Source organism: Diabrotica virgifera, chromosome 7 (assembly GCF_917563875.1).
Source record: "Diabrotica virgifera virgifera chromosome 7, PGI_DIABVI_V3a".
NCBI classification, from domain to species: Eukaryota; Metazoa; Arthropoda; class Insecta; order Coleoptera; family Chrysomelidae; genus Diabrotica; species Diabrotica virgifera.
In genome coordinates this window covers 81,229,074-81,255,156 of record NC_065449.1, presented here as the reverse complement: position 1 = coordinate 81,255,156, position 26,083 = coordinate 81,229,074, and the positions used below count along the sequence as shown (strand labels likewise).

Sequence of the window (26,083 nt, the reverse complement as noted above, 5' to 3'; positions counted from 1 at the left end):
TCATCTGGTCCTACCGCTTTTCCTTTCTTTCTCCACTTCCTCGTCTGTTATTTTGGTGACCATTGCTGCTACTGTCCCCGTTGACTCCACAGGCCGTCTGTCAATATTACAGGCTGTGTTTTAAATATTAAATAAAATTGTATAATAAAATTCAATACAACCGTGACGTTTGGCATCACGAATTTATTCATGATTGAAAAAATATTGGACCTAAAAAGTTCATTTAATTTATTATATTATTATTATTATATTATCTCTGAATACATAAATAAATTTTAATGGTAAAATTATTTTGTAGGAAAAACGTTAACAATAAAACTGATGGTTGGACTCACGAGTTTCCGATCGTGATGCGATCGTGAAAAAATATTTTGGACCGATAAAATTTTATTTTATTTTACTATTTTAGTTAAGTAGTAAATTAATACTATCTGTAATTATTTAGAATATCCCGATAAGGTTTTTTCTTATAAAAGCTTTAGCAATGCCAACAAAATAACCTTTCAAAAGGTACGTTCTTGTTGCAGGTAAGCACTTTAAATAATTTCCAATAAAGTAAAGAGCCCAAGATCCGAATCTAGGTCGACTTTTAACCTTCTGCTTTCCCGATGACACTTTTTTTATTAAATTTAATACATAGAAAAATATGACTTGCATGGGTTGCCTATCAAAATATTGTCATAGCTATCCTTAAATGGGGGAAAGAGGGGGGGTGTGAAATTAAAATTTCAAGCACATTTTTTTTTGAAAGTATGGTATAGCTATTTTATTTTTAATTAAATTAAATAAGCATTACGTATTTTTTATGGGAAATAAGCCACAATTTTATTAAAAAATGAATTTATTAACGTTTCGAAGCCCAAATCGGGTTTCGTTGTCAAAATACAAAATACTATTAAAATAAAACAAACATGTTGTTGCTAAGTAAAAAAAATTCTTCTAATAATTTATTTAATCTGACTCATTTATATTGGCAATTCAGACGTATATTATACATTTTAAAGTAGAAGACTTTAAAATGATATCGCCAATATTTATGAGTTGCGTTCCTGGGACGACTTTACTAAAAGATAGTTCATTCGATTACATGAAATCAATCCCAACTCAAGAATTTCCGTCGCAAAAAAATCATAGCATGTGATCTGTCCTTAAAAAGACAACCAAATGCAACGATGACAGTAAAATTCTCGCGTTAGAGATTCCATAGTAAATCACGAGGGAAAACCAGGAAAAAACCTCGTGATACTATCCTATCAATATATACTATCGTGATATAATTTTTAATAAAATTGTGGCTTATTTCCCATAAAAAATACGTAATTATAAAAATGCCACAAGGAAATAGCTTCAGAACAACATTAAATAAGCATATTCAGTATAATTCATAAAATATTCAAAAAAATTGAAAAAATATAGCAAAATAAGCCAACGGTAGCAAATTTTTAAAAACACCTCAAAAAAACAATGGATTTTGCGGTGGACATCAGAACTCATAATTGGATCATGTTAAACAAAAAATTCAAAAAAATTTTATTAGCTTATTTGTTTCTCGTGGTAATGTTGTCGATTTGTTTAGTTTTAATGATTTTTTACTTTCTGGTATCACTCAGAAGTCAAAACGATTTTTTTTTGCAAAAAGGGTGAAAGTCAACATAGTTATTATTGTTAAACAAAAAATAAGCATAAAACAAAAAATTTCTCGACAGTTACCTTACGAAATGTATAAAGAAAATATAAATATACAAAATTCCTACCTCAAATATATCTCAAATAGTTTTTGAGGTACAATGTATATCGCCTTTGAAAAAAGTAGTTTTGAAAAACACGTGTTTAAAGTTTTGTAAAGTTTTATTTTCAATTTCTTTTTTGTCTCTTAAATCATAAAATGATGCACACCGTAATATCTTTTTGAGAGCGTGCATGATTTGGACGCTAAATTTAAAATTCGACGCTGAAAAATAAAATTACCTGTTTCTGCATACATGATTTGGACGCTGGGTCTAATTGAAATGTAAATGGAAAGTCAGGTAATAAAATTCTAGAGATTAAGCTTGATAAGGTTTATTTGTCACTTTGAAATAAATACGACATACATTTTACGAAATGGTATCGATCGATACAGTTAGTTTGATACTCATGTATCCTACCTCTAACGAACATAATTTTTTTTCTACTCTTTGGATCTTTAAGTCTATTACTTTCATGGACACTATTAATTTTAATGTAAGTTTCAGTTTGAAAATTTTTTAAAACATCAATAAAATGGAAAATATTTGGATGAGCATGGTAAAAATTATCATTAAAACGCGAGTGGAACGATTCACAAGCATTAGTTGTTAATTCTAAACTCTCACTCATCGTAGCCCACATCTCCGGCGGAAATGTTGCGTGGTCGCCAATGTAGTTGTCCAATAAGTAGTCGGAAAACTTTTCAATTTTTGCATCCTTTGGTTGAATAGCCATAAAATCATATATGAAAGATTCTTCGACTTCTGAGGGAGGTAAAAATGTCTCACCGAATAAATCCTATTCTACCTCTTACTCTACATCAGTGGAATTTATACAACCCGTTGGATGTGCATGATTTGGACGCTAAATTTAAAAGACCCAAAGGAGGAAGACCCAACCCTTCGGTCCTAACTTTACTTTCTGGCAGCGTCCAAAACACGGGTACTTTTAAGACCCTGAGGTACTTTAGCGTCGAAAACATGCCCGCCCCTTTTTGAATCCCGGAGTAATTTACAAAAGAGAATGGAAACAGCTGTTGACCGTTGCTCATTACGTTCAAGCGAGCTGGCGCGGTCCTGCTGCACAGCGAGTCGACTGTTGGGATATTCAACATGCTTTATTTCCTGTATTTTTGCTCCAATGAATTTGAAATTTTCAGAGTATTTTTGAAGCTATATACTTTCATTTGAAATATTAAAAAAATCGAAAATTTTAAAATTTTGAAAGTTTTCAAAAAACTTTGTTTAGCAAGTTTCACCCATTTGTTTACCAATTCAATTTTATTGAAACAAAAAGTTTAAGAGATAAAAAAAGGTCTATGAGGTATTGCCTACGGGATAATGTTCATGGCTACCGGGCAAGCAGTGTAAACAATTAAGCAAATATAGGTGACTGCTCCGATCTGTTTACCAATAAAAATATATCAAAATAAAGTTTATTAAAGAATCTTAAATGATATTAAAATTAGTGTTGAATATGCCTACTTTCGACTCGCTTTGCAGAAGGTTCGTGCCAGCTCGCTTGAACGTTGTGAAAAACGGTCAACAGGTGTTCCCATTCTTTTTTATAAATTACTCCGTGATTTAAAAACATATTCCGGTGTACATCACTTTACGATTTTACAGACAAAACAGATATTGAAAATAAAAGTTGACAAAATTTTAAAGGCGTTTTTCTCAAAACTTCTTTTTTCAAAGGCAGTAAACATTGTACAGCTGGTCCCTAAAAAAACTGATACGACTCTTAGTAAGATTTGATCATTTGGAGCAGTGTATGATTGGTCTGACATTATATTATATTTATTATGACAGACAAATAATAAAATAAACAAACAAACAGCCATTTTTTGAGGTTGAAGTTATCTGACAAATTTTAAGATTTGGCAGTGACAGTGACAGTATGTAAATAATAAGTTTATCCTTCAAAATATAATAAATTAAATATAATTAAACTCATATTCATTATATCACACCTCATCAAAAGCTTTTTACAAGAACATAGTCAGAGATTTTGATATGGCTTACATCAAGATCGCCTATAAATCGTGCTGGTAATTGCCTTGCAGCGAGACCATAAACAAAAAGAAGAAGAAGAATAAAGTACACTGCTCAATTTTCTACAAAATACGCTTTAAAAGTCGTATCAGTTTTTTTTGGAACCAGCTGTACCTCAAAAATTACTTGACCGATCCGCCTGGAAATTTGTATATATTTTCTTTCGTGAGGTAACGCTGTCGAGAAATCTTTTGTTTTATGCTTTCTTGCAAAAAAAATATGTTTTGCAAAAAAATATACCAAAGAGTCAAAAATCGTTATAACTACAATAAAAAACTCGATAGCGTTACCTCGAGAAACTCATAAGCTAATAAAATGTATTTGAATTTTTTGTTTGTTTAACATAGTCCAATGATGAGTTCTGATGTCCACCGCAAAATCCATTGTTTTTTGAGGTGTCTTTAAAAATTTGCCACGGTTAGCTCATTTTATTATATTTTTCCTTGATATTTTTTAAATATTCTATTAACTGTACTGAATACTCTTATTTAATTTAAAAATAAAATAATTCTACCATTCTTTCAAAAAAAAAGTTCACAAAAATGTGCTTGAAATGATGATTTTAAACCCTACGCTCTCCCCTTAATGATAGCTATGACAAGATTTTGATAGGCAACCCATGCAAGTCATATTTCTCTTTGTATGAAATTTAATAAAAAAAAAAGAATTTTAACTATTTAGAATGGGAAATAAGCCACAATATTATTAAAAAATGATTTTTATTAACGTTTCGACGCCCAAATCGGGTGCCGTTGTCAAAATACAAAATACTATTAATATAAACAAAAATGTTGTTGCTTAGTAAAAAAATTCTTCTAATAATTTATTTAATTTGACTCATTTATATCGGCAATTCAGATACATATGATACATTTTAAAGTAGAAGACTTTAAAATGATATTGCCAATATTTATGAGTTGCGTTCCTGGTTTAGAATAAGTGAATTAATAATTAATTAATAATAATTAATAATTAATATTTCCATTAAACGTTAGAATAAGTGAACATCAATCTTATATTAAAAATAGAGAATTTGATAGATCTCAAATATGTCAACACGCATGGGATAATGAACATAGAGTTCAGTGGAGAGATTCAAGTATAGTCCTGAAAGAAACAGACAGTAAAAAGAGAAAAATCAAAGAAGCGGCTCTAATTATGCTAAACGAAACCAATTGTGTCGCAAATTCCTCGGTGGAATGCAGTAGGATGTGGATACCCATACTGAAAGAGGAAGTCAATAGAAAGAAAATACCACAATTAGTAAGTCAATAGTCGAGTTAGTACATATTTTATATTTTAGTATTACTTATATACCCATGTATTATTGATATTATTTATAATTTAAACAAAATTATAGTAAAGTCAGAATTTGGTATTAATTTTGAGAGTAAATTAAATGTAAGACCAAATACTTACGATGTCGGGATAGTATCACGAGGTTTTTCCTGGTTTTCCCTCGTGATTTACTATGAGATCTCTAACGCGAGAATTTTAATGTCACCGTTGCATGTGGTTGTCTTTTTAAAGACAGATCACATGCTATGATTTTTTGTGACGGATATTCTTGAGTTGGGGTTGATTTCATGTAATCGAATGAACTATCTTTCAGTAAAGTCGTCCCAGGAACGCAACTCATAAATATTGGCAATATCATTTTAAAGTCTTCTACTTTAAAATGTATCATATGTATCTGAATTGCCGATATAAATGAGTCAAATTAAATAAATTATTAGAAGAATTTTTTTACTAAGCAACAACATTTTTGTTTATATTAATAGTATTTTGTATTTTGACAACGGCACCCGATTTGGGCGTCGAAACGTTAATAAAAATCATTTTTTAATAATATTGTGGCTTATTTCCCATTCTAAATAGTTAAAATTGTAAAAATGCCACAAGAAAATAGCTTCAGAACAACATTAAAAAAAAAAGAATCTGTGTGTACTTCTAACTAACTTCTAATCTAACTTCTAATCTAACTTCATATTATGATTTCAGCGAAATCAATATACCTATCTACTTTAAACAGTTTTTTGTATTGTATTTAAATATTAAACTAATTTTAGAAAGAACAAAAAGAATACCAAAAATAAAAAAAAAGGATATGACTTTGTCCGGATTCGAACAGGGGACCTCTCGATCCCTAGCCGAATGCTCTACCGATCAGCTACCACCGCTTTTGTATTAAGTCGATCATTTCTAGGACATAATTACAATCACAGTGACAGATACATTAATTGAAAATAAACATTTTCAATAATACTTATTAGGAGGAAGACAAATCCAGAGACAAAAATTATAATAAATATATTTACTAAAAACACTAATAATATATTCTTTCCACGCACACCTTATTTGCGCTACATAACTTAAAATTTGTAGCGACTAATACCATACTGTCGGTGTGCGCATGCGCCAGGGAATATAAAAATTCACCCTCGCGCCTAAAGAAATATAACTTCAAAAATGTATCATACGGAAAGCAGATGGGTGAAGGTCGAAGTAGATTCGGATCCCGTACTAAGGCCCGGTACTTTATGTCTCGATTAACAGCTGGTAGCCCAGTAAATGAACGGGAAATTCGGCGATACCGTGTAATTTTCAGAGGCAACTCCGAATTGCATGAAAATTTGGATTTAGGTTCTACTTACCCTCCACTTCAAAGTTGAAATTGTGCCGTTGGATGATTTTACTTGGGGGGTGACAGTCACCCCTTCTCGGGGGTGAAATAACATACGTTCAAGATAAGACCGGAAATGGATAAATTGACTGATTTTAAGAAACTTTTGTTCTATAGAGTTTTTTACGTAAGTCAATACTTTTCGAGTTATCTGCCATTGAAAATGTTGTTTTTTCGACAAAAAACTACGTTTTCAGACGGTTTTTCGCAAATAACTCAAAAAGTAATTATTTTATCGAAAAAAATGTCCTTAACAAAAGTGTAGCTCATAAAAATCCAAAAAAATGGTGTATCAGTAAAGTCTATCAATAAAATAAAAACAAAGTTATAGCTCATGAAAAATACGTTCTTATTCGTCTAATTCCAAATCGAATATTTCAAGGTGACATCACTGAAAAATTAAGCACTTTTTGGGAAAAACCCATTTAAACTTTTTTAAAGTGTTTATAAAAAGCTTTATTTTAATTGTTAACAAAAGTTTTAGCATTAAAAACAAGCGAGTTACGATCAAAATAAATTTGGCCCTCTTTTTTTTTGTTAAAAATCATGAAAATCTCGCCGTGTTTAGCTCCCCAAATGAAATTAATCGCTACCGCTTTACAAAAAATTGACTTAACTATCTATTTTTTATATGATCTGTCAGTCTCACCGGTTTAAAGTGTTTATTTTTGAAAGGGTTATAATTGAGAAAGCTTGAATGGGTCACTAATCACGAGTGTATGCAAATTTTGAACAGCCATATCTTAACCAATTTTTATCTTACGGAGAAACAAAATAAACTAGCATATTTATAATGGCAAAACCTACATTTTTTTACTCTTAAAGATTTTTTATATCACTAATACTTTTTAAGTTATTTTGAAAAAAAGAAATTTTTTAAAAATTTTTAGAAATTTTTTTTTACTGTAAAACCAAATGTTTTTAAAAATAAGCACTTCAAACCAATCAAACTTACAGATCATATAAACAATACATATACAGTTAAAATAGATGGTAAAGCCAAACGATTAATTTCATTTAGAGTGCTAAATAGAGGGAGGTTTTCACGATTTTTTTACCAAAATAAAGGGGCCAACTTTTTTTTTCAGTGTAACTCGTTTATTTTTGATGCTGTAAACTTTTGTAAAAAACAAATAATAAGCTTTTTTTTCGATACTTTAAAAATGTTTATAAGGTTTTCCCGAAAAACGCTTCTTTCTTCGATGATTTCGTGTTAAATTATTCGATTTGGAATTAGACGAATAAGAACGTATTTTTCATGAGCTACAACTTTGCTTCTGCTCAATTTCTAGACTTTACTGGTACACCATTTTTTTTTCGATTTTTTATAGGCTACACTTTTGCTAAAAGTATTTTTTTCGGTAAAATATTTACTTTTTGAGTTATTTGGGAAAAACGGTCTGAAAACGTAATTTTTTTGTCGAAAAATCAACATTTTAAATCGCGAATAACTCGAAAAGTATTGACTTACGTAAAAAACTTTATAGAACAAAAGGTGCTTAAAATAAGTCAGTTTATCAATTTCCGGCCTTATTTTAAACATGCGTTTTTCACCCCCCGAGGAGGGGTAAATGTCACCCCCCAAGTAAAAGCAACCAACGGCACAAATTCAACTTTGAAGTGAAAGGGAAGTATAACCTAAATCCAAATTTTCATGCAATTCGGAGTTGCCCCTGGAAATTACACTCCAAAACGGTCATTTATTGGGCTACGGTTAGTTAACCGGGGTTTAATCGGGGCCTCTTTACGGTCATTTGCCTTGTAATAAATGCAATTATAATTATTATTATACTTATTTATAATTATAATAATACTTGTAATTGCATTTATTACAACGCAAGAGACCCTAAAGAGGTCCCGATTAAACCCCGGTTAACTAACCGGCTGTTAATCGAAACATAAAGTACCGGGCCTAAAAGTATCAAACCGTATTTACGATGCAAATTTTTTATTTTCACTAGTAATACCACTAGAGGTCAAATTATTTCCGGAAATTTTTTTGAGATCATGAATATTTTGAAAATTTCCCGAGTCGCAGACGAGGGAAATTTTCTAAAAATATTCATGATCAAAAAAAAATTTCCGGATATTAATTTGACTTCGCGTGGTATTCGGTAAGAAAATTCCACACCAAATTTGCATTTGAAAATCCAAAGCTGCATGAACAGATTAATAGCGCGCCATAGCTTTGTCAGCAATTATTTAGGCTTTCAAATTCGTAATTTCTACTCATTGTAGTTGCATGGGAATACCATTTCAAGATAGAAAATAGTATATTCTTCAATTTTACATAAGTTTTGAGTAACTACAAGTGATAGAAAATGAATCAAAACTAAATTATGTAAACAAATAAAAACCAGTCTGTCAAAAATGTTCTGTTATTGTAAACGTAAAAAAATTTCCACTATAATTCGCTGTTGGGTACCCCACGAGCAAAAAATTTCCGATAAAATACCTCCGTTGCCATGGTGATCTGTCAAAATAACGTATTTTGATTGGTTCAAAATTACAGGTGTGGAATTTTCTTTTTAATTTTACTAAATTATGTGAGATATTCCGTATATTAATTTATTCCTCTTTAAATTAATTCTTATGCTATTTTTATTATGACTGCTTTGAAAAATTTCTGCAGTAATAAAAGGTTTCGTCAGATATCTATTTTAAACTACTCTAAAATAAGCCCTTTTAAATATTCCGCCATAATGCATCAAAGGAACGGATCCTCACAGTATTAGACCTGGATCCCGCGTACCAAAAAAAAAGTTGATTAATAGCAAGCTGAAAATGTGTTAATAGCTTAACGGTGTCTAGTCGGACAAACTTTCATGTATGGGAACACTAGAACAAGGGAAGTTTTAAATGTAGAACAGGTTAAAATTTGGAACGTCAGACTACGAAAACGATCCATGTATTTTGTCGGACAGAACTTCCAATTGATTTGTTACCATTTCATTAAACTCTCATGCAAAAATCAGACTGGTGTTTATCAGCAACTGGGCATTTTAATGAGTGGAACACGAAGAACATGTCAAATGACAGGAATTATATTGGGGATAATTAGCAGTCTGATTTTTGCATGAGAGTTCAATGAAACGGTAACAAATCAATTAGAAGTTCTGTCCGACAAAATACATGGGGCGTTTTCGTAATCTGACGTTCCAAATTTTTAAACTGTTTCACAATTAAAACTTCCCCTGCTCCAGTGTTCCTGTACATCAAAGTTTGTGCGACTAGACACTGTTAAGCTATTAACAAATTTTCAGCTTGCTATTAACCAGTTTTTTTTGGTACGCGGGATCCAGGCCTATATGAAATTCAACAATATAAATATTCCTATATTTTCAAATCTTCTCATTTTCCGTCTGCAGCAACATGTAATCCACCACTTTTGTTCGTCAAGAGACCTCTTTTTTAATTGGGTAAGTCATTATAATTATTATCCTAAATATGTCTTTATTGTTGTATTTCTTGCTTCTTTATCTATCCGAATGATATCATTTCAGTTTCTACTGAAGGCCCCAATCCCCAATCCCGACCAGTGTTTCACGAATTTTCAAAAATATTATTCTTAATAAATTACGACTTGTAAATAGGTACTTTTCAACTTTTTTAGTTTTTGAGTTTTTTCTCACTACGAAACTATTCACAAATTTAGGGTGGCCGAAACATTTATTGAATATAGGCTAAAACTTATACAAATCAAGCTAGAAAAAGTCCACAACATCACATATTTGAGACCAAAGTTAACGATAATTGGGATATTGTTCTTCTTGTGCCGACTCCTCTAATAAAGGTTTTCTATAACCATTGCTTTGTCTCTATCTTGGATCTAGGACAATTGCCCGATAACAGTTTCCCGAAAGACAAATGCCCGAAAGCAATTCCCCAAATGGACAATTTCCCGAATGAACAATTCCCCGCAACACGAATGGACCGAATGGACAATTTCCCGAATAGACAATTGGCAGAAAAACAATTGCCCGAAAAGAGAATTGACCGAAAAATATATTTAAATAGTTATCGCTTTACATGTATCGTGACAGAGATTGTGCAGAGCGGATTGCAAGTTTGGTAAACAATTACGACCCTGCGAACACTTACTAATTGTTGCGGGGAATAGCACATACCTAATTGATCGTATTAGTATATAGGAAATACATATAAAGATGTAAATAAAACTGTAAATAAAATTCAAAAAAATAAAAAATCTCCAAAAAGTGACAAATTGGATGTTTATTCCAAGTTCTAAACACGCCAGCGGCCTAAGTCCTAAGCCTGAGTAAAGTGTGAAGGGAACATGGAATAAAAAATATATATTATCATAATAAATTAGTTAACGCGATAGCTATTAGGTCGAACACAATATAAGCAGTAATAACTATTTAAATAGCACGTAAGTTACCGTATTAGTATAATATAGGCAATACGTATAAAGCAATAACTATTTAAATATATTTTTCGGTCAATTCTCTTTTCGGGCAATTGTTTATCTGCCAATTGTCTATTCGGCCAATTGTCCATTCGGGGAATTGTCCATTCGGGGAATTGTCCATTCGGGGAATTGTCCATTCGGGGAATTGCTTTCGGGGAATTTTCTTTCGGGAAACCGTTTTCGGGCAATAGTCCGGGACCCCTCTATCTTCTGCTTTTCTTAAAAGCGTCTGTGTATTTAAACCGGTCCAGTAGCGAATGTTTTTCAGCTAAGTTATTTGTCGTCTACCAGGACACCTTTTTCCTTGGATTTTACCCTTCATAATCAGCTGCAACAACTCGTACTTATCATTTCTAAGTATATGCCCCAAATATGCTGTCTTTCGCCTTTTAATGGTGGTCAAAAGTTCTCTGTCTCTTCCCATTCTGTGCAACACCATTTCGTTCGTAATATGATCGGTCCATTGGTATTTTCAAAATTTTTCTAAAAAGCCACATCTCAAAAGCTTCCAGGTTTCTCATTGTCACCATTAACAGTCCAGGCTTCCACATAATAAAGAAAAATAGAGTGGATATAACATTTTACCATCAGATATCGGATTTGCAGATTGATTCTTTGGTTACTCAGAAATTTCCTCATCTTCAAAAAAGCTGCTCTTGATTGCTCTATTCTTGACCAAATTTCTTATTTCGGATTTAGATCTTCCGTAGTTCAGACTCGTTTTTTATCTGGATCATTGTAATGTAAAGACTTTGCCCCTGTAACTGATAACCAAGGTATTTGTTTTCTTTATGTTTATTGTTAAACCAAATTGTTCCCCAGCGTCACAAATTGTGTTTAGTAGCGTCTGCAGGTCTTTATAACTGGGATATAATCAGAGAAATAAAAATACTTATTGAAAAAGCCAGAGCCTAATTCTATAAACGAGAAATTGGCAATTCAAGGTATAGTGCAGTCACTGAAGGTTTTCACCTCCGATTTCGTTGAACCTCCATCGATTTTCATGAAAATTGGTTAACAGTTAGTGTAGGTTATTAGCAGGTATTGAACGAAACGAGTCATAAAATCGAAACAAACCATAAACAATACAAATTACAATACCTGCTATTTTCTTCCGATAGCTACTATTGGTAGAGATTAATGGAAATTATCATAGGCGCATATAAACTTATTAATACACACATTTAAATCAATTGTTGGTGGTCAAATAGCTCAAAAACGATAACAAAGGAACAATGGATAAATAATATAGGTGACAACAAAACAAGGTAAAAAATAAGATACTTACAATCGTTACTCAGGACGCGTCGACCAAGTCACTAATTTTACGTCTTTTCTCGTGGGCCGTCTAAATGTTTCTCATCTTCTTATGCCATCGGGGGTAAAATCTCGCATCTCAAGTGGTAAGCGTTCGACCCATTTCGCATTCCTTAACTCCGATAGGAACACAAAGATAGCAAGGAACACGGGCGTCGAGAAGGGTAAAAATGGGATATGATTTCGAACTATTTACACAACAAATCAATTGTATGGAATTTCCAACATTCTCCCCCTTTAAAGGCCATAAGGCATTTAACAATAACTAATACTATATATCACTACTTGGGCAACAAGCAATGACAAAAAAAACAAATCCAATAAACAAAAAATACTAAAATACTTAAACAAAAGATATTAAAAACTTAAGCTCAAATCAAAACTAAAATTAAAATGGTGGTTTTGTCGCAGTCGTACTAACAAATCCGAACAAAAAACTAAATCTAAAGTAACGAAAAGTTGACATCTAGTCCTCTATCGGCAAGGGACAGAGTCGGACAAGAGGCCGTTTCAAAGTTCCGTTAGTCGTACGCACGGTGGCTACCCGAGCTACCCTGTCTTTGCCCGCATGCAATTCAACAAGACGCGCGAGAGGCCATTTACACGGAGCCAAATTATCCTCCTTCAAAACAACTAAACTACCGATTTTAGGTACAAAGCCAGAATCTAACCATTTGGACCTTTGTTGTAAGGTATGTAAATACTCCTTACGCCATCGAGCCCAAAAATCCCTATGGATGCGTTGTAACAACTGCCATCGGGACAAACGATTGAGGGATACCTCCGAAAAATCAGGCACAGGCAATGATGTTAAAGGTTCGAGAGTCAGGAAATGCCCTGGGGTCCAAGCGTTGAGATCTTCAACATCATTGGTCAATGGGGTGAGAGGACGCGAATTCAAAACGGACTCAATCAACGTCAAAACAGTGTAAAACTCTTCATATGTCAAAATTTGAGCCCCGAGTATCCGAGCAATATGTTCTTTTACAGAACGAATGCCGCGCTCATAAATACCACCAAAATGCGGAGCCGCAGGAGGAGCAAAAGAACATTTAATATTTTCTTTATCAAGAGCACCCTCCATAAGGCTACGCAATTGTCGATACGCGCCATGAAAGTTGGTACCGTTATCACAAAATACTTGCGATACTCGACCTCTCCGAGCAATAAAACGCTGTAAAGCGGCTAAAAAGGCTTCTGCGGACAAATCACTAGCCAATTCAAGATGTAAAGCCTTTGTGGCACAACAAACAAAATGGCACAAATATGCTTTTTGACTTCTAACTCCTCGATAACGAGACATAGTTATCGAAAAGGGCCCACCATAATCAACCCCACAAATCGAAAAGGGTTTAATGGCTCCGAGACGAAATTTAGGCAAATCACCCATAGGGGGCTGTAAAGCCCTAGGAGATTGCTTCCAACATCTAATGCACTTAGACAAGACTGAATTAACGGACTGCTTAGAAGACAATATCCAAAACCTTTGGCTCACCAAAAATTGAGTACTCTTAAATCCAGCATGTAAGTACTTTTCATGATAATGACGAACTAGGAGAGTCGTAAGACGAGATTTCTTTGGTAACAAAAAGGGGTGTTTTGCCTCATACGACAAGGAAGACTGCGATAGACGACCACCTACTCTTAAGCACTGAGTATTATCATCTAAAAATACTCCTAATTTGCGAAATGGTTTTGGAAACGAGTTCGACTGAAGCTGGTCTTCAAAATACTGTTCCTGTGTAAACCTAACAAGAATAATTAACGAGCTTTCCAATTCTACTGAACTCAAGGGTCCTACACGTCTTGACCTTTTAAAACGAGAGTTGTGCGCGAATCGCAACATAAAGGCCAAAATTCTTTGGATAGAGGTAAAAGACGATTGGTTTTCTAACAAACAAGACAAAAAATGTTCCTCACGAGTGGAAACAAACACTAAATTTTTCTTTACCTCTTCCGAAGGGGATTTTTCCCGCAATGATGGAGGAACCTCTGGAAAGATTAATGGAACATTATACAAAAACGAAGGACCTGTCAACCAGTCTAGTTTCGATACAAAAGCGGCCGGTAACATGCCTCGCGAAGGCGCATCGGCTGCATTACTTTGAGATTCAATGTAATGCCACGAATAATTTTGACTACGGGTCTGGATATACGAAATGCGATTTGCGACGAAAGTTTTAAACCTAGAAGGTGAACTTTTAATCCAGTGCAATACTATTTGCGAGTCTACCCAAGCATAATCCTTTTGAAAGATTATATTCTTCCACGACTGTGACACAAACGACATAAGTTTGACCAAATGAACAGCAGCTAACAATTCTAATCGAGGGATCGTAATCTGTTTCATAGGAGCTACTTTCGATTTGGCACAAAGTAAATTAACTTGGACCATGTTCTGACTATCAATACTACGAATATAAACGACACAAGCGTATCCCTTTTCACTGGTATCAGCAAATCCATGAAGTTCTAAGATGGGACAAGAGGAAATATTCAAAAAACGAGGAATTTTAAACTGTGAAATAAGAGATAATTCACTTTTATATTGCTCCCACACACGAATAATTTCTGAGGGAGGACGATCATCCCATTCAAGACCAGTTGCCCAAAGTCGTTGGATTAAATGCTTGATGAAAAACGTAATAGGTGTTAGATAACCGCACGGGTCATAAATTCGAGCTAATTCGGACAAAAACGATCTTTTAGTACAAGGGACATCCTGCAATTTGACTGCAAATTGAAAGACATCGGACTGTGCAATCCACTTCAAGCCAAGGATTTTTAAAGAAGGACCATTTGATTCTGGATCAAAATTAATAGAATGAGGATTAATATGCAATTCAGGAAATTGCGACAACAATTTGGGTTCGTTCGAACACCATTTCCGTAACTCAAAGCCTCCTAACTTCAACAAAGCGACTAATTCTTCGACTAAACTTTGTGCTTCTTCGAGCGTCGAAGCACCGAAAACAAAATCATCAATATACGAAGCATTACAAACGAGCGAGGCGGCTTTAGGAAAACGAGAGCCTTCGTCCAACACTAGTTGTTGAAGGGTTCTTAGAGCGAGATACGGCGAGGATACAACTCCAAAAATGACAGTTAACAAACCATATTCCTGAATCTCCTCAAAGCTAGAAAATCTCCATAACACACGTTGATAATCCGTATGCTCAGGAACTACTAAAATATTACGATACATCTGACGAATATCTGCACACAACGCAAAACGATTAAGTCTAAAATTTAACAAAAGCGAGACGATATCCTGTTGTAGCTTAGGACCGACTAATAAATATCATTCAACGATTTACCAAGCCTGGGACTTTTCTGAGACGCATTATATATCACTCGAATTTTAGTAGAGACACTTTCCGACTTAACAACGCAATGATGTGGGATATAATACTTTCCCTTTGTCTTTTCGCCCTCAGGAACCAATTGCATATGACCTAAATCAATATACTCCTGCATATGGGACGAATATTCCTTTTGCAAACCCGGCTGACGAAACCAGCGACGTTCCAACGAAATAAATTTGTTTAAAGCAACATCATAGCTATCTTTTAAACAAGGCGGCGATTCACGAAAAGGCAAAGACACAACATATTTTCCCGAGACGTCCCGACTATGTGTTTCCCGATAAATGGTTTCGCACAGAACGTCTTCCGGTTCTAAAACTGGCTCTTCCGGTATGTTCTCCAGTTTCCAAAATTTCCTTAACGAAGAATCTAACGAGTCTTCCACATTTGAAAGACAAACAAGCGACGAAGAAGAAGAACAAGTTGACGAAAGGTTAGGTGTGCTAGTTGGGCCCAACAAAATATATCCAAAAACGGTATTTAGGGCATCAGGTTGTCCCGGTTTACCTTCAATTTTACCCTCTAACAACACCTTCGAAAATATACTACAACCAATTAACAAATCGACCGATTGACTACAATTAAATTTGGGATCAGCTAACTTCAAATTTTTAATATAATTCCAAGCAGAAATATCTATTTGGGTGCTGGGCAAATCCGAGCAAACCCGATCTGTGATAATAGCCTCCAAATGAAACACCGGTGACTCCTGATGACGAGGTTGGATAGAGAAACTTATTTGCCCCTGATTCAGTTTCGTTTGCATCGAATTGAGTCCGTTAATTTCGAACGAGCAAGGAGTTTTAGGCCATCCCAATCGATTGACAGCCTTTCGACTAATGAACGAATTCATCGAACCCGAATCAATAAGACATCTCAACGGTTGTTTACACCCTTTACTGTCAATCCCATGAACCAAAACAGTACCGAGCAAGATTTCCTTTTTGGTTTCATTTTTCTTTCCTACAAAACTAGCGGCACAATGGGATACTTCAGTAGATGATTCGATTCCCGATGTCCCTGGACTATTATTTTCTGAGGACGACTGACTATTGGAACGGTTTCTATCGAAGTGTAACAAGCTATTATGGAGATGACTACTGCATTTGCTACATTTGAAGGATTTAGGACACGACTTGACTGAATGGTTAGCCTGATTAAGACATTTAAAACAGGAAGAAGACTCTTTACAAAACTGATATCTCTCTTTTGGCGATTTTTTCAAGAACAACGAACACTGATTGAGATAATGGCTTTGTTTGCATAGAGCGCAACATACTGAAGACGAATTTGTTATGAACGACGAGCTACTACGATTGTGCCTTGAATCACCAGCCTGGTGTTTGGAGTTGGCCCTTGGCTCCGTGTTATTTGGGGCCCGCGACGACTTCTTTCCCTCACCTATACTACTGTCTAAATTATCATACGCGATGTATTGTGTTTCGATGAACGCTACTAATTTTTTAAAGGACGGAATTTCATTAGACTTATTTTCCAACTCGAATAACTTAATGGAATCAACATCTAATTTCGACAAAAGCAAATTGAACATAATGAAATCCCAATGCTCAGTGGGAAGGCCTAAAGTTTTCAATGCGGCTAAATTTTCTAAAAAGGTGTCTACTAATTTAGCTAGACTTTTCGAGTTAACCGCGGAGATTCTTTGAACGCCCATTATCGCATCCCAATGGGCGGTCGCACAACGACGAACATTTGTGTACCGTTTAACAATTAAATCATAAGCCACTTGGTAATTATCGTTAGTTATGGGCAAATTGCGAATTAAGCTAAGCGGAGTCCCGTCTAAACAACCTTTCAAATATTTGAATTTTTCTACGTTTCCTAGGGCTGCATTGTTATGCACTATCGAATTAAAAGGTCTATAAAGGATGCAAAATTAATAAAATTTCCTTGAAAACGCGGAAGATCAATACGAGGTAAGCGAGGTGAGATGGATGAGCTCCGCCGGAAGCACAAGACGCTGGACCTGGACTTTCAGATGGTGACCCGAAGAATTCCGCGTCAAAAACTTTGATTTTGTAGAATAAGTCCAAGAATAATTCTCGGACTTTTTCTTCGTCCCCCGTATCTGAATCCGGTACCGACAAAACATTATTAATAATGCTTGTATGCTGCTTTAAAAATTCCTCCTTGATCACGTCTAACTCACTACACCTTATTTTAAACAACGATCGTAAACTCTGATCAGAAACGGCTTTACTACCTAGATCATAAATCGACTGAATGTCATTGAGCGCTGTATGCCGCTGGAATTTCAATTTTCTCGATTTATCCATTCCAACTTTTTATATAAAAATTTCAAACAGAAATGAAATGATCAAAATAAAATAATATTAATTTTAACTGTACTATAAATGCGACGATAAAAAAATGCAATAATAAAGTAATAATAAAATACTAACACGAAAGGTGATTATAGACCTAAACTGCCTGAAATCAAAAAAATTAAAAGTATAACTAAAAAAAAAAATATTTCTCTACGCCCTTGCTGAAGCTCTGGATAAATACAAAATATTTGGTTTCTTAAACACGGAGAAACGATAATTAAATCTTTAGATCCATTCAAGGAACCGAAGCTCAAAACTATTTAGTACCTACTTTGGATAATAAATCACCCGACGACGAGGACCCCAAATCCGTCACGCTTAAACAGATAAGCTTCGCTTCGACACAACGCAAAATTAAACGATAAAATTTTCCTAATACATATCCCGACATGAAACAAACAAATATAATTATTAATTAATATATCAATTCTATATTATAAACCTATTGTAATATATAATAATAAACGAATATATGTATTATAATTGCGACGAATCAATCAAACCACCATTTCAAATTTTAAACAGTGTATCAAATAATATTAAAAAATAATTCATATACGGTTAGAAGGATCAAACATGTAGGTTATTAGCAGGTATTGAACGAAACGAGTCATAAAATCGAAACGAACCATAAACAATACAAATTACAATACCTGCTATTTTCTTCCGATAGCTACTATTGGTAGAGATTAATGGAAATTCTCATAGGCGCATATAAACTTATTAATACACACATTTAAATCAATTGTTGGTGGTCAAATAGCTCAAAAAACGATAACAAAGGAACAATGGATAAATAATATAGGTGACAACAAAACAAGGTAAAAAATAAGGTACTTACAATCGTTACTCAGGACGCGTCGACCAAGTCACTATGTTTACGTCTTTTCTCGTGGGCCGTCTAAATGTTTCTCATCTTCTTATGCCATCGGGGGTAAAAAATCTCGCATCTCAAGTGGTAAGCGTTCGACCCATTTCGCATTCCTTAACTCCGATAGGAACACATAGATAGCAAGGAACACGGGCGTCGAGAAGGGTAAAAATGGGATATGATTTCGAACTATTTACACAACAAATCAATTGTATGGAATTTCCAACAGTTAGAGGATACCTCAAGGAACAAAGGTGACATGATGCCAACTTGCGCTTTTACCCTGGGGTGGCTGCCACCCCTTTTCGGGGATGAAAATTAATTTATTAAAAATAATACCATAAATCGATAGAGGGACAAATTCTAAGGAAAATTTGTTATATACAATTATTAACATAAACCAATACTCTTTGAGTTTTAAAGACAGAAGATTTTATTTGTTCGTAAAAAATGAATACTTTAAAGCTTTTTTTAGGTATAACTCAAAAACTATGAGCTTTTACAAAAAAGTTATTATTATCAAAATTAAAGATAATAAAAAATTGAATAAACTGTTCACTTAAAGAACTAAACTAATGTTAATTCAAAGTGAGTTGTGGGTAATTGAATGAATATTTTTTCGACGAGAACTCAAATCTGAGTATTCAAGTTTAAATAACGGGAAAACGATGCATTGTATGAAATATACCTGCTTAACACTTGTCAAAGTACCTATCGCATATCGGAATACCCATCAAATGAGCTCCATAAGAAGTTAATAGCATTAAAATTAAGCAAGTTATGATGAAAATAATAGGTCTGGATCCCGCGTATGAAAAAAAAGTTGATTAATAGCAAGCTGAAGATTTGGTAATAGCTTAAGGGTGTCTAGTCGGACAAACTTTGATATATGGGAACACTGGAACAGGGGAAGTTTTAATTGTGGAACAGGTTAAAAATTTGGAACGGTCAGACCACGAAAACGTCACATGTATTTTGTCCGACAGAACTTCCAATTGATTTGTTACCCTTTCATTAAACTCTCATGCAAAAATCAGACTGTTATTTATCACCTGTCATAATTCCTGTCATACATTTGACATGTCCTACGTGTTCCACTCATTATAATGCCCATTTGGTAATAAATAGCAGCCTGATATTTGCATAAGAGTTTAATGAAAGGGTAACAAATCAATTGGAAGTTCTGTCGGACAAAATACATGTGACGTTTTCGTGGTCTGACCGTTCCAAATTTTTAACCTGTTCCACAATTAAAACTTCCTCTGTTCCAGTATTCCCATATATCAAAGTTTGTCCGACTAGACACCCTTAAACTATTAACAAATTTTCAGCTTGCTATTAATCAAGTTTTTTTTCATACGCAGGATCCAGACCTATAAGAGAACCATTTTGGATTTTTAGGAAAAAGTTAAAAATAAAACATACGCCATTCCCACAAAAATTAAAGTTTATAGTAATACTTACAAAAATTTCTTTATATTAGCATAAGTAATGATTTAACAATTTTCACCGGTTTAGAATGCATATTTTTTAAAAAAAGATATAATTTAAAAAAAAACTGAATTTTTAAAATTATCGTCGCTTGCATTTTCTCTTGATAATAACTCGAAAAATACTCAATATACGTAAAAAATTATTTATAGCCAAATTTTAGTTTTTTCCATACCAAATATTTTACCTTTTTTACTATTTCTGTAGGGTAAAAAAAAACCGAGACAGAATCGTTTAAAGCTTAAATTTTGCTGCGAGAACCATGCAACCGTGGCCATTTAACCTTTGATTTTTAAAAAAGTAAGGAGTCAGTGGCGGCTCGCGACCTCAGTATGCGGGTAGGCTACACATATACTTCGGGTAGGCGACAAAAATATCCTACAATTTGTAATACATTTTGAGCCGTCTTGCAATACTAAATGTAATCTATGAGCGCAACAATGTGTAAAAATTGCTTTTGGAGCATCTACTTTAATTTTTGATTGTAATCCGTTTAAAGAGCACAATCCGTAAATTACACTTGCACCATCGTAAAATTGAGCAATTTATTTATTTTTGTAATCATACGGCTCAAGCACGTTTGAAATTAAACTATATAGAGCGTCTGCAGATCTATTGTCGCTAACATCAAAAAACCCTAAAAATCTTTCTGTTACCTGACCAACTTTTTTAACAAAACGGATTGTTAAAGTACACTGTAATTTTTCGGTCATATCAGTAGTATCGTCCGCTAGTATAGAAAAAAATTGACTTTCATTAATTTCTGTTGAAATTTCATTTTTACGTAATCGGCAAGGCAATCTATTAAATCATTTTGTATTGTTTTTGACAAACCCGTGAACACCCTTCTATTTTTTAACATGATCCTGGATTTCCTGATCGCGTTTAACTACTAAATTAAAAATTTCTTTAAAATTACCCATGTTTGAAGAATTATGGCTCTCATCACGACCGCGAAATGCGGGTTCTTGTTTTACTAACAGAATTGTAACATCAATTTCTTCAACTTCTTCAATCTTTTTCAACTTCTTCATTATATATCTTATTAGATAGAGAAATTTGTCCAGCTAAAGCACTGTCAATAGTTTGTTTATTTTTTTCTAACCGTTTTAAACCTAAGCAATTGTTTAAATGTTCTTTCGAAGATTCATGTTTTTTTATACTAGCTGATAAATTTTTCAAATCTGAATATCCCTGACTCACCCAAACATTTTGCTTCAAATTTGAGAGCAACAGACAAGGCCAACAGAAAAGTGAATTTTTAAAATAACTTCCGCTTAGCCATTTATGATTTTCATACCATATTGTTTTAAACGATCTCGAGAATGGTCGATTGTCTTTTGTCTTATTTGTGGATAAAATTGTTAAATTTGGTAAAGGCCGGCCCATTGAAATAATTTCTGACCTTTCTTGATTTTGGCGCCTTGAATAAGGCGTCTCGATCAAACTGCATATTACATCGTTTAAAATATTCATATTCGATGACTAAAGTTTTTCCACCAATAAAACTAACACACCTACGTTTCAACAACGTCAAATATTACTTATTTTATTTTTGTATCAAATAATAATTTACTCTTCGAATAAATTGATAAGTTAACAATTAACCTCGCTTTAAATTTTTAATTATCTCTAAATTCTAATAACACTTCTATAAAATCTATAAAATATAATGGACGACTGACAAATAACTATTCACAGATTTATTTGTCGTTAGTGAATTATTACTAAATTAATATAAAATTAAAATGCCCTTCAATAGACCGATCTCAAATTTACCTGTTTATTATTCAGTTTTCATAAACAAATTTAATTTGTCCTACCTAGTTTTATTCAATACTTATCCTACTAATAACAGCCAAAATCAAAAAACAAAATTATTTAAAACAGTTTCACAAGACACAAGAGAAGCAACTGATAAAATTTTGTAGGTCCGGCTATAAGACTCTGTGCCTATGCGCCCTTTCAAAATCGTAGAATACGCGAGACCTGCAGCAGGTCTGCTCGCGTAAACAGAGAGAGATCGCACGTCAATTCGGGTGTTGGCGTCGTTCTATTTCAGGCTACGTTTTCAAGTGCCTGACCCAGGAAGAATATAGAATCTTATACAGTACTACTGATACTACAAGGAGCGTACAATAATTATAACTACGGAGAAAATTTTTTGGATATTTTTACAAATAATTTGGATAATTTTTGCTATTTTATTGTAAGTATTGTGTCAAAATTTATAAATTACAATTTTGAAATAAGTAATTTATATTAATAATTTATATTATTGTACTACATTTGAAGAGGGTAGGCGGCGCCTACCTTGCCTACCCCGACGGGCCGCCCCTGTAAGGAGTTTTAAAGATTAAATTGAACGTGTTTTAATAGCCTTTGGAATTATCTTTCAAATAGTTTTTATGTGAACCTGATATCTTAAAAATTAACGGAGTTATTTAAAAAAAACATAACATTTTTTGGAAAATTTTTTAAAAGCTAAAGTTTGAAAAAATTTTGGAGCATAAATTTTAATGCTATCAACGTGTTCGTGATCTCATTTGATAAATATTTCTAAGTACTTTCATAAATGTTTAATAAGTTTATGTTATAAAATGCATCATTTTCCATTATTTAAGCTTGAATACTTAGATTTGGGTACTCGCCGAAAAAAATATACAGTCAATTACCTATAACTCGCTTTAAGTTAACATTAAAAGGTTTTTTTAGTAAGGAACTTATTTCATTGTTAATTAGATTCAATTTTGATAATAATAACTTTTTTGTAAAAACTTATAGGTTTTGAGTTATTTATGAAAAGTCGGTTAAAAACATGCATCTTTCTCACGAAAAATTAAAATTTTTGATCACTAATAACTCAAAAAGTTTTTATTTATTTTAATAACTTTATATAACAAACTTTGCTAAGAATTTGTCCACCTATCTAATTATGGGGTTATTTTTAATGAAATAATTTTCACTCCCGAGAAGGGGTGGCATCAGTGGCGTAACAAAATCCGTCGGGCCCCCCGCATAATTGTTAATGCCCCCCCTTAAAAATTACTAAATACGACATGTCGTGTAACAAAAACTTATACAGTCGGTTCGCTAAATTCAGACACAACTGGCTAGTGATTTTAGTAAGTAATTTTGCCAATTTGGTAAAATTGGCAAAAAGTAATTATTCAATAGTTAATAATTACTAAATATTTAGTAATTTTGCCAATTTTGGGAAAATTGGCCAAAAATAAAAAATTACCTATTAAAATCTCTAGCCAGTTTTGTCTGAGTTTAACGAACCGACTATATGTGTAATAGCCCACTAAATGAACGAGAAACCACGTGTGACCACCGAAGTGGTTAAGTCAGTATTTTTTAAGTTATTTACGAGTAAAAATGTTTATTGTTTAACAAAAAAAACACGTTTTCAGATGATTGCAAATAACTCAAAAAGTAAGTATTATTTGATCGAAAAAAAAATGTTCTTAAGAAAAATGTAGCTTATAAAAATGATAAAAATTAAGTCTATTGAACCAGTAAATGCAAAATTGCAGCTCATGAAAAGTTGTTCTTATTAGCCAAATTCCAAATCGAATATTTCAACGTGAAATAACCGTGAAAATGGCAAAGCGCTAACGATTAATTTTATTTGGGGTGCTAAATAGGGAGATATTTCCACGTTTTTTTAGTAAAAAAAAGGGGCCAACTTTATTTTGAACTCGCTCGTTTAGATTTGATGCTAGAAGCTTGCTATGAAACGTTATACAAAAGGATTCTACAAAAAAATAAAAATCAAGCTTGTTTCTAAACAATTCAAAAAAGTTTTAATGAGTTTTCCCCGAAAAGTGCTTTATTCTTTTTGTTATTTCACGTTCAAATATTCGATTCGCAGTTGGACAAATAAGAACCATTTTTCATGCACTACAACGTTGCTTTTACTGTGTCGATTTCTTTTATAAGCTACATTTTTGCTAAAAATATTTTTTCGATTATTTCATTCATAGAGATTATGACCAATAGAAACCTACAATAATAAAAATTACAGCGGAAATTTTTTTCGATAATTTCCCGTCGTCAAGTATTACGTCAGATGTCCTTCATTGTTTTTTATTACATATTTTTTCAATGTTTTACAATTTGTCAAATAGAACACCATGAGCAAGTTTAGCAAATATTCAGGCGAAGCTATCAAGAAGATCTTAGTTAAAATGATTTAAAAAACAGTTTTATTTATTAAATAATCTATAATCTTACCGAATTACACTCAAGTATTTAAAAATTACCGATTTGTTTGGCCCTCGTGACACTTTGACATTATATTACTCCCCTTCGGGTCGTGAATTGTCGCAAATTGTCAAGCAAATACGTCGTGACGCTGATAAAACTCCAAAACGGTCATTTATTATTATGCACTGGGCTATTATGCACTGTGTTTATGACAACTGAAAGATGACAAGATGGGGCCCCTGACATATTGGGGCCCCCCGTAAGCTTCATGCTGCGGGGGCCTCTATTACGCCCCTGGGTGGCATCCACCCCCAATCTAAAAGCGCAAGTTGGCACCATGTCACCTTTGTTCCTTGAGATATCCTCTAACCACTCATCAATTGTCATGCAAATCGATGGAGGTTCAACGAAATCGCAAGTAAAAGCTCATATCCACCTTCAGTGATTGCACTAGTAGTCTATTTGCTTTTGGTACTTGATTTCTCACTTTGCCCATTTTATTTCCATTACTTGTTCAATACTGACACCATCAATTTCTATTTTACATCTGATGGGTTCTTTGCTGATTACTATTGTTTAAACGTTGAATGGGTTGCATGTGAGAGTTCATTTTAAATGAAGTAAAAGACAGACGTACTCTCAATCATTTATCATCATCATCATCAGCCCATAGTCGTCCACTGCTGAACATAGGCCTCCTCGAAAAACTTCCATTCAGATCTATCCTGCGCTGCTGCAATCCAGTTGGTACAAATCCTCTTTATGTCGTCAGTCCATCTTGTGGGTGGTCTTCCCGGGTTTCGTCTATCCGCTCTCGGTCTCCATTCCAAGATTTTTTGGTCCACCTATCATCTCTCATTCTAGCGACGTGTCCTGCCCACTTCCATTTAATTTTGGCTATGTGTTTTATTATGTCTTCTACACCACTTCTTCTACAAATTTCTTCGTTTCTTACCCTATCTCTTAACGTTATGCCCAACAATGATCTTTCCATTCTACGTTGCGTCACTTGTAGTTTTCGTGCAGATGTCCTTGTTAGGGTAAGTGTCTCTGCGCCATATGTAAGAACAGGCAGGACACATTGATTAAAGGCTCTTCTTTTTAAGCTGATAGGTATATCACCTTTAAAAATATCACGTAGTCTTCCATATGCTGCCCATCCCAGAGTTATTCTTCTTAGCAGCTCAGCAGTTTGATTGTCTCTGCTAATTTTTACCGTATGTCCAAGGTATATGTAGCTGTCAACAACTTCAATTTCGACGTCTTCTACCTTTAAAGGATGGCTCGGAACTAAATTCGTCATCATTTTGGTCTTTTGGTAATTAATATTTAGACCTACTTTACGTGCTGCATTGCGGAGTTCATTCAACATATCATTGGCAGTTTTTAGGTCATCTGAAATCAGAACAATATCATCTGCGAATCGTAGATGACTGAGCATCTCACCATCGATATTTATTCCTTTATTTTCCCATTCCAGTGATTTCAAAGCATGTTCAAGTACAGTAATGAACAACTTAGGCGACATAGTATCTCCCTGTCGAATACCTCTCCTGATATATATATTATTGGTAGGACCGTG

The 26,083-nt window shown here is 33.7% G+C and overlaps 2 protein-coding genes across 3 annotated transcripts in view; one reads left to right on the top strand and one right to left on the bottom strand.

Annotated features, from left to right (window-relative positions):
• Positions 1–17,254, bottom strand: LOC126888544 (uncharacterized). The gene is made up of 3 exons (XM_050656890.1): positions 15,532–17,254; positions 14,756–15,430; positions 1–113 (listed from the first exon to the last, which is right to left on the bottom strand). The coding sequence occupies exons 1-3, from the start codon at positions 17,252–17,254 to the stop codon at positions 1–3; spliced, it is 2,511 nt and encodes an 836-aa protein (XP_050512847.1).
• The window catches only part of LOC126888203 (glutamyl aminopeptidase-like), a 107,772-nt gene continuing 91,522 nt past the window's right edge, over positions 9,834–26,083 (top strand). For both annotated transcript variants that reach the window (XM_050656257.1, XM_050656256.1), the window contains exon 1: positions 9,834–9,884. The gene's annotated coding sequence lies outside the window, so the exon portion shown is untranslated. The remainder of the gene's footprint in view (positions 9,885–26,083) is intronic.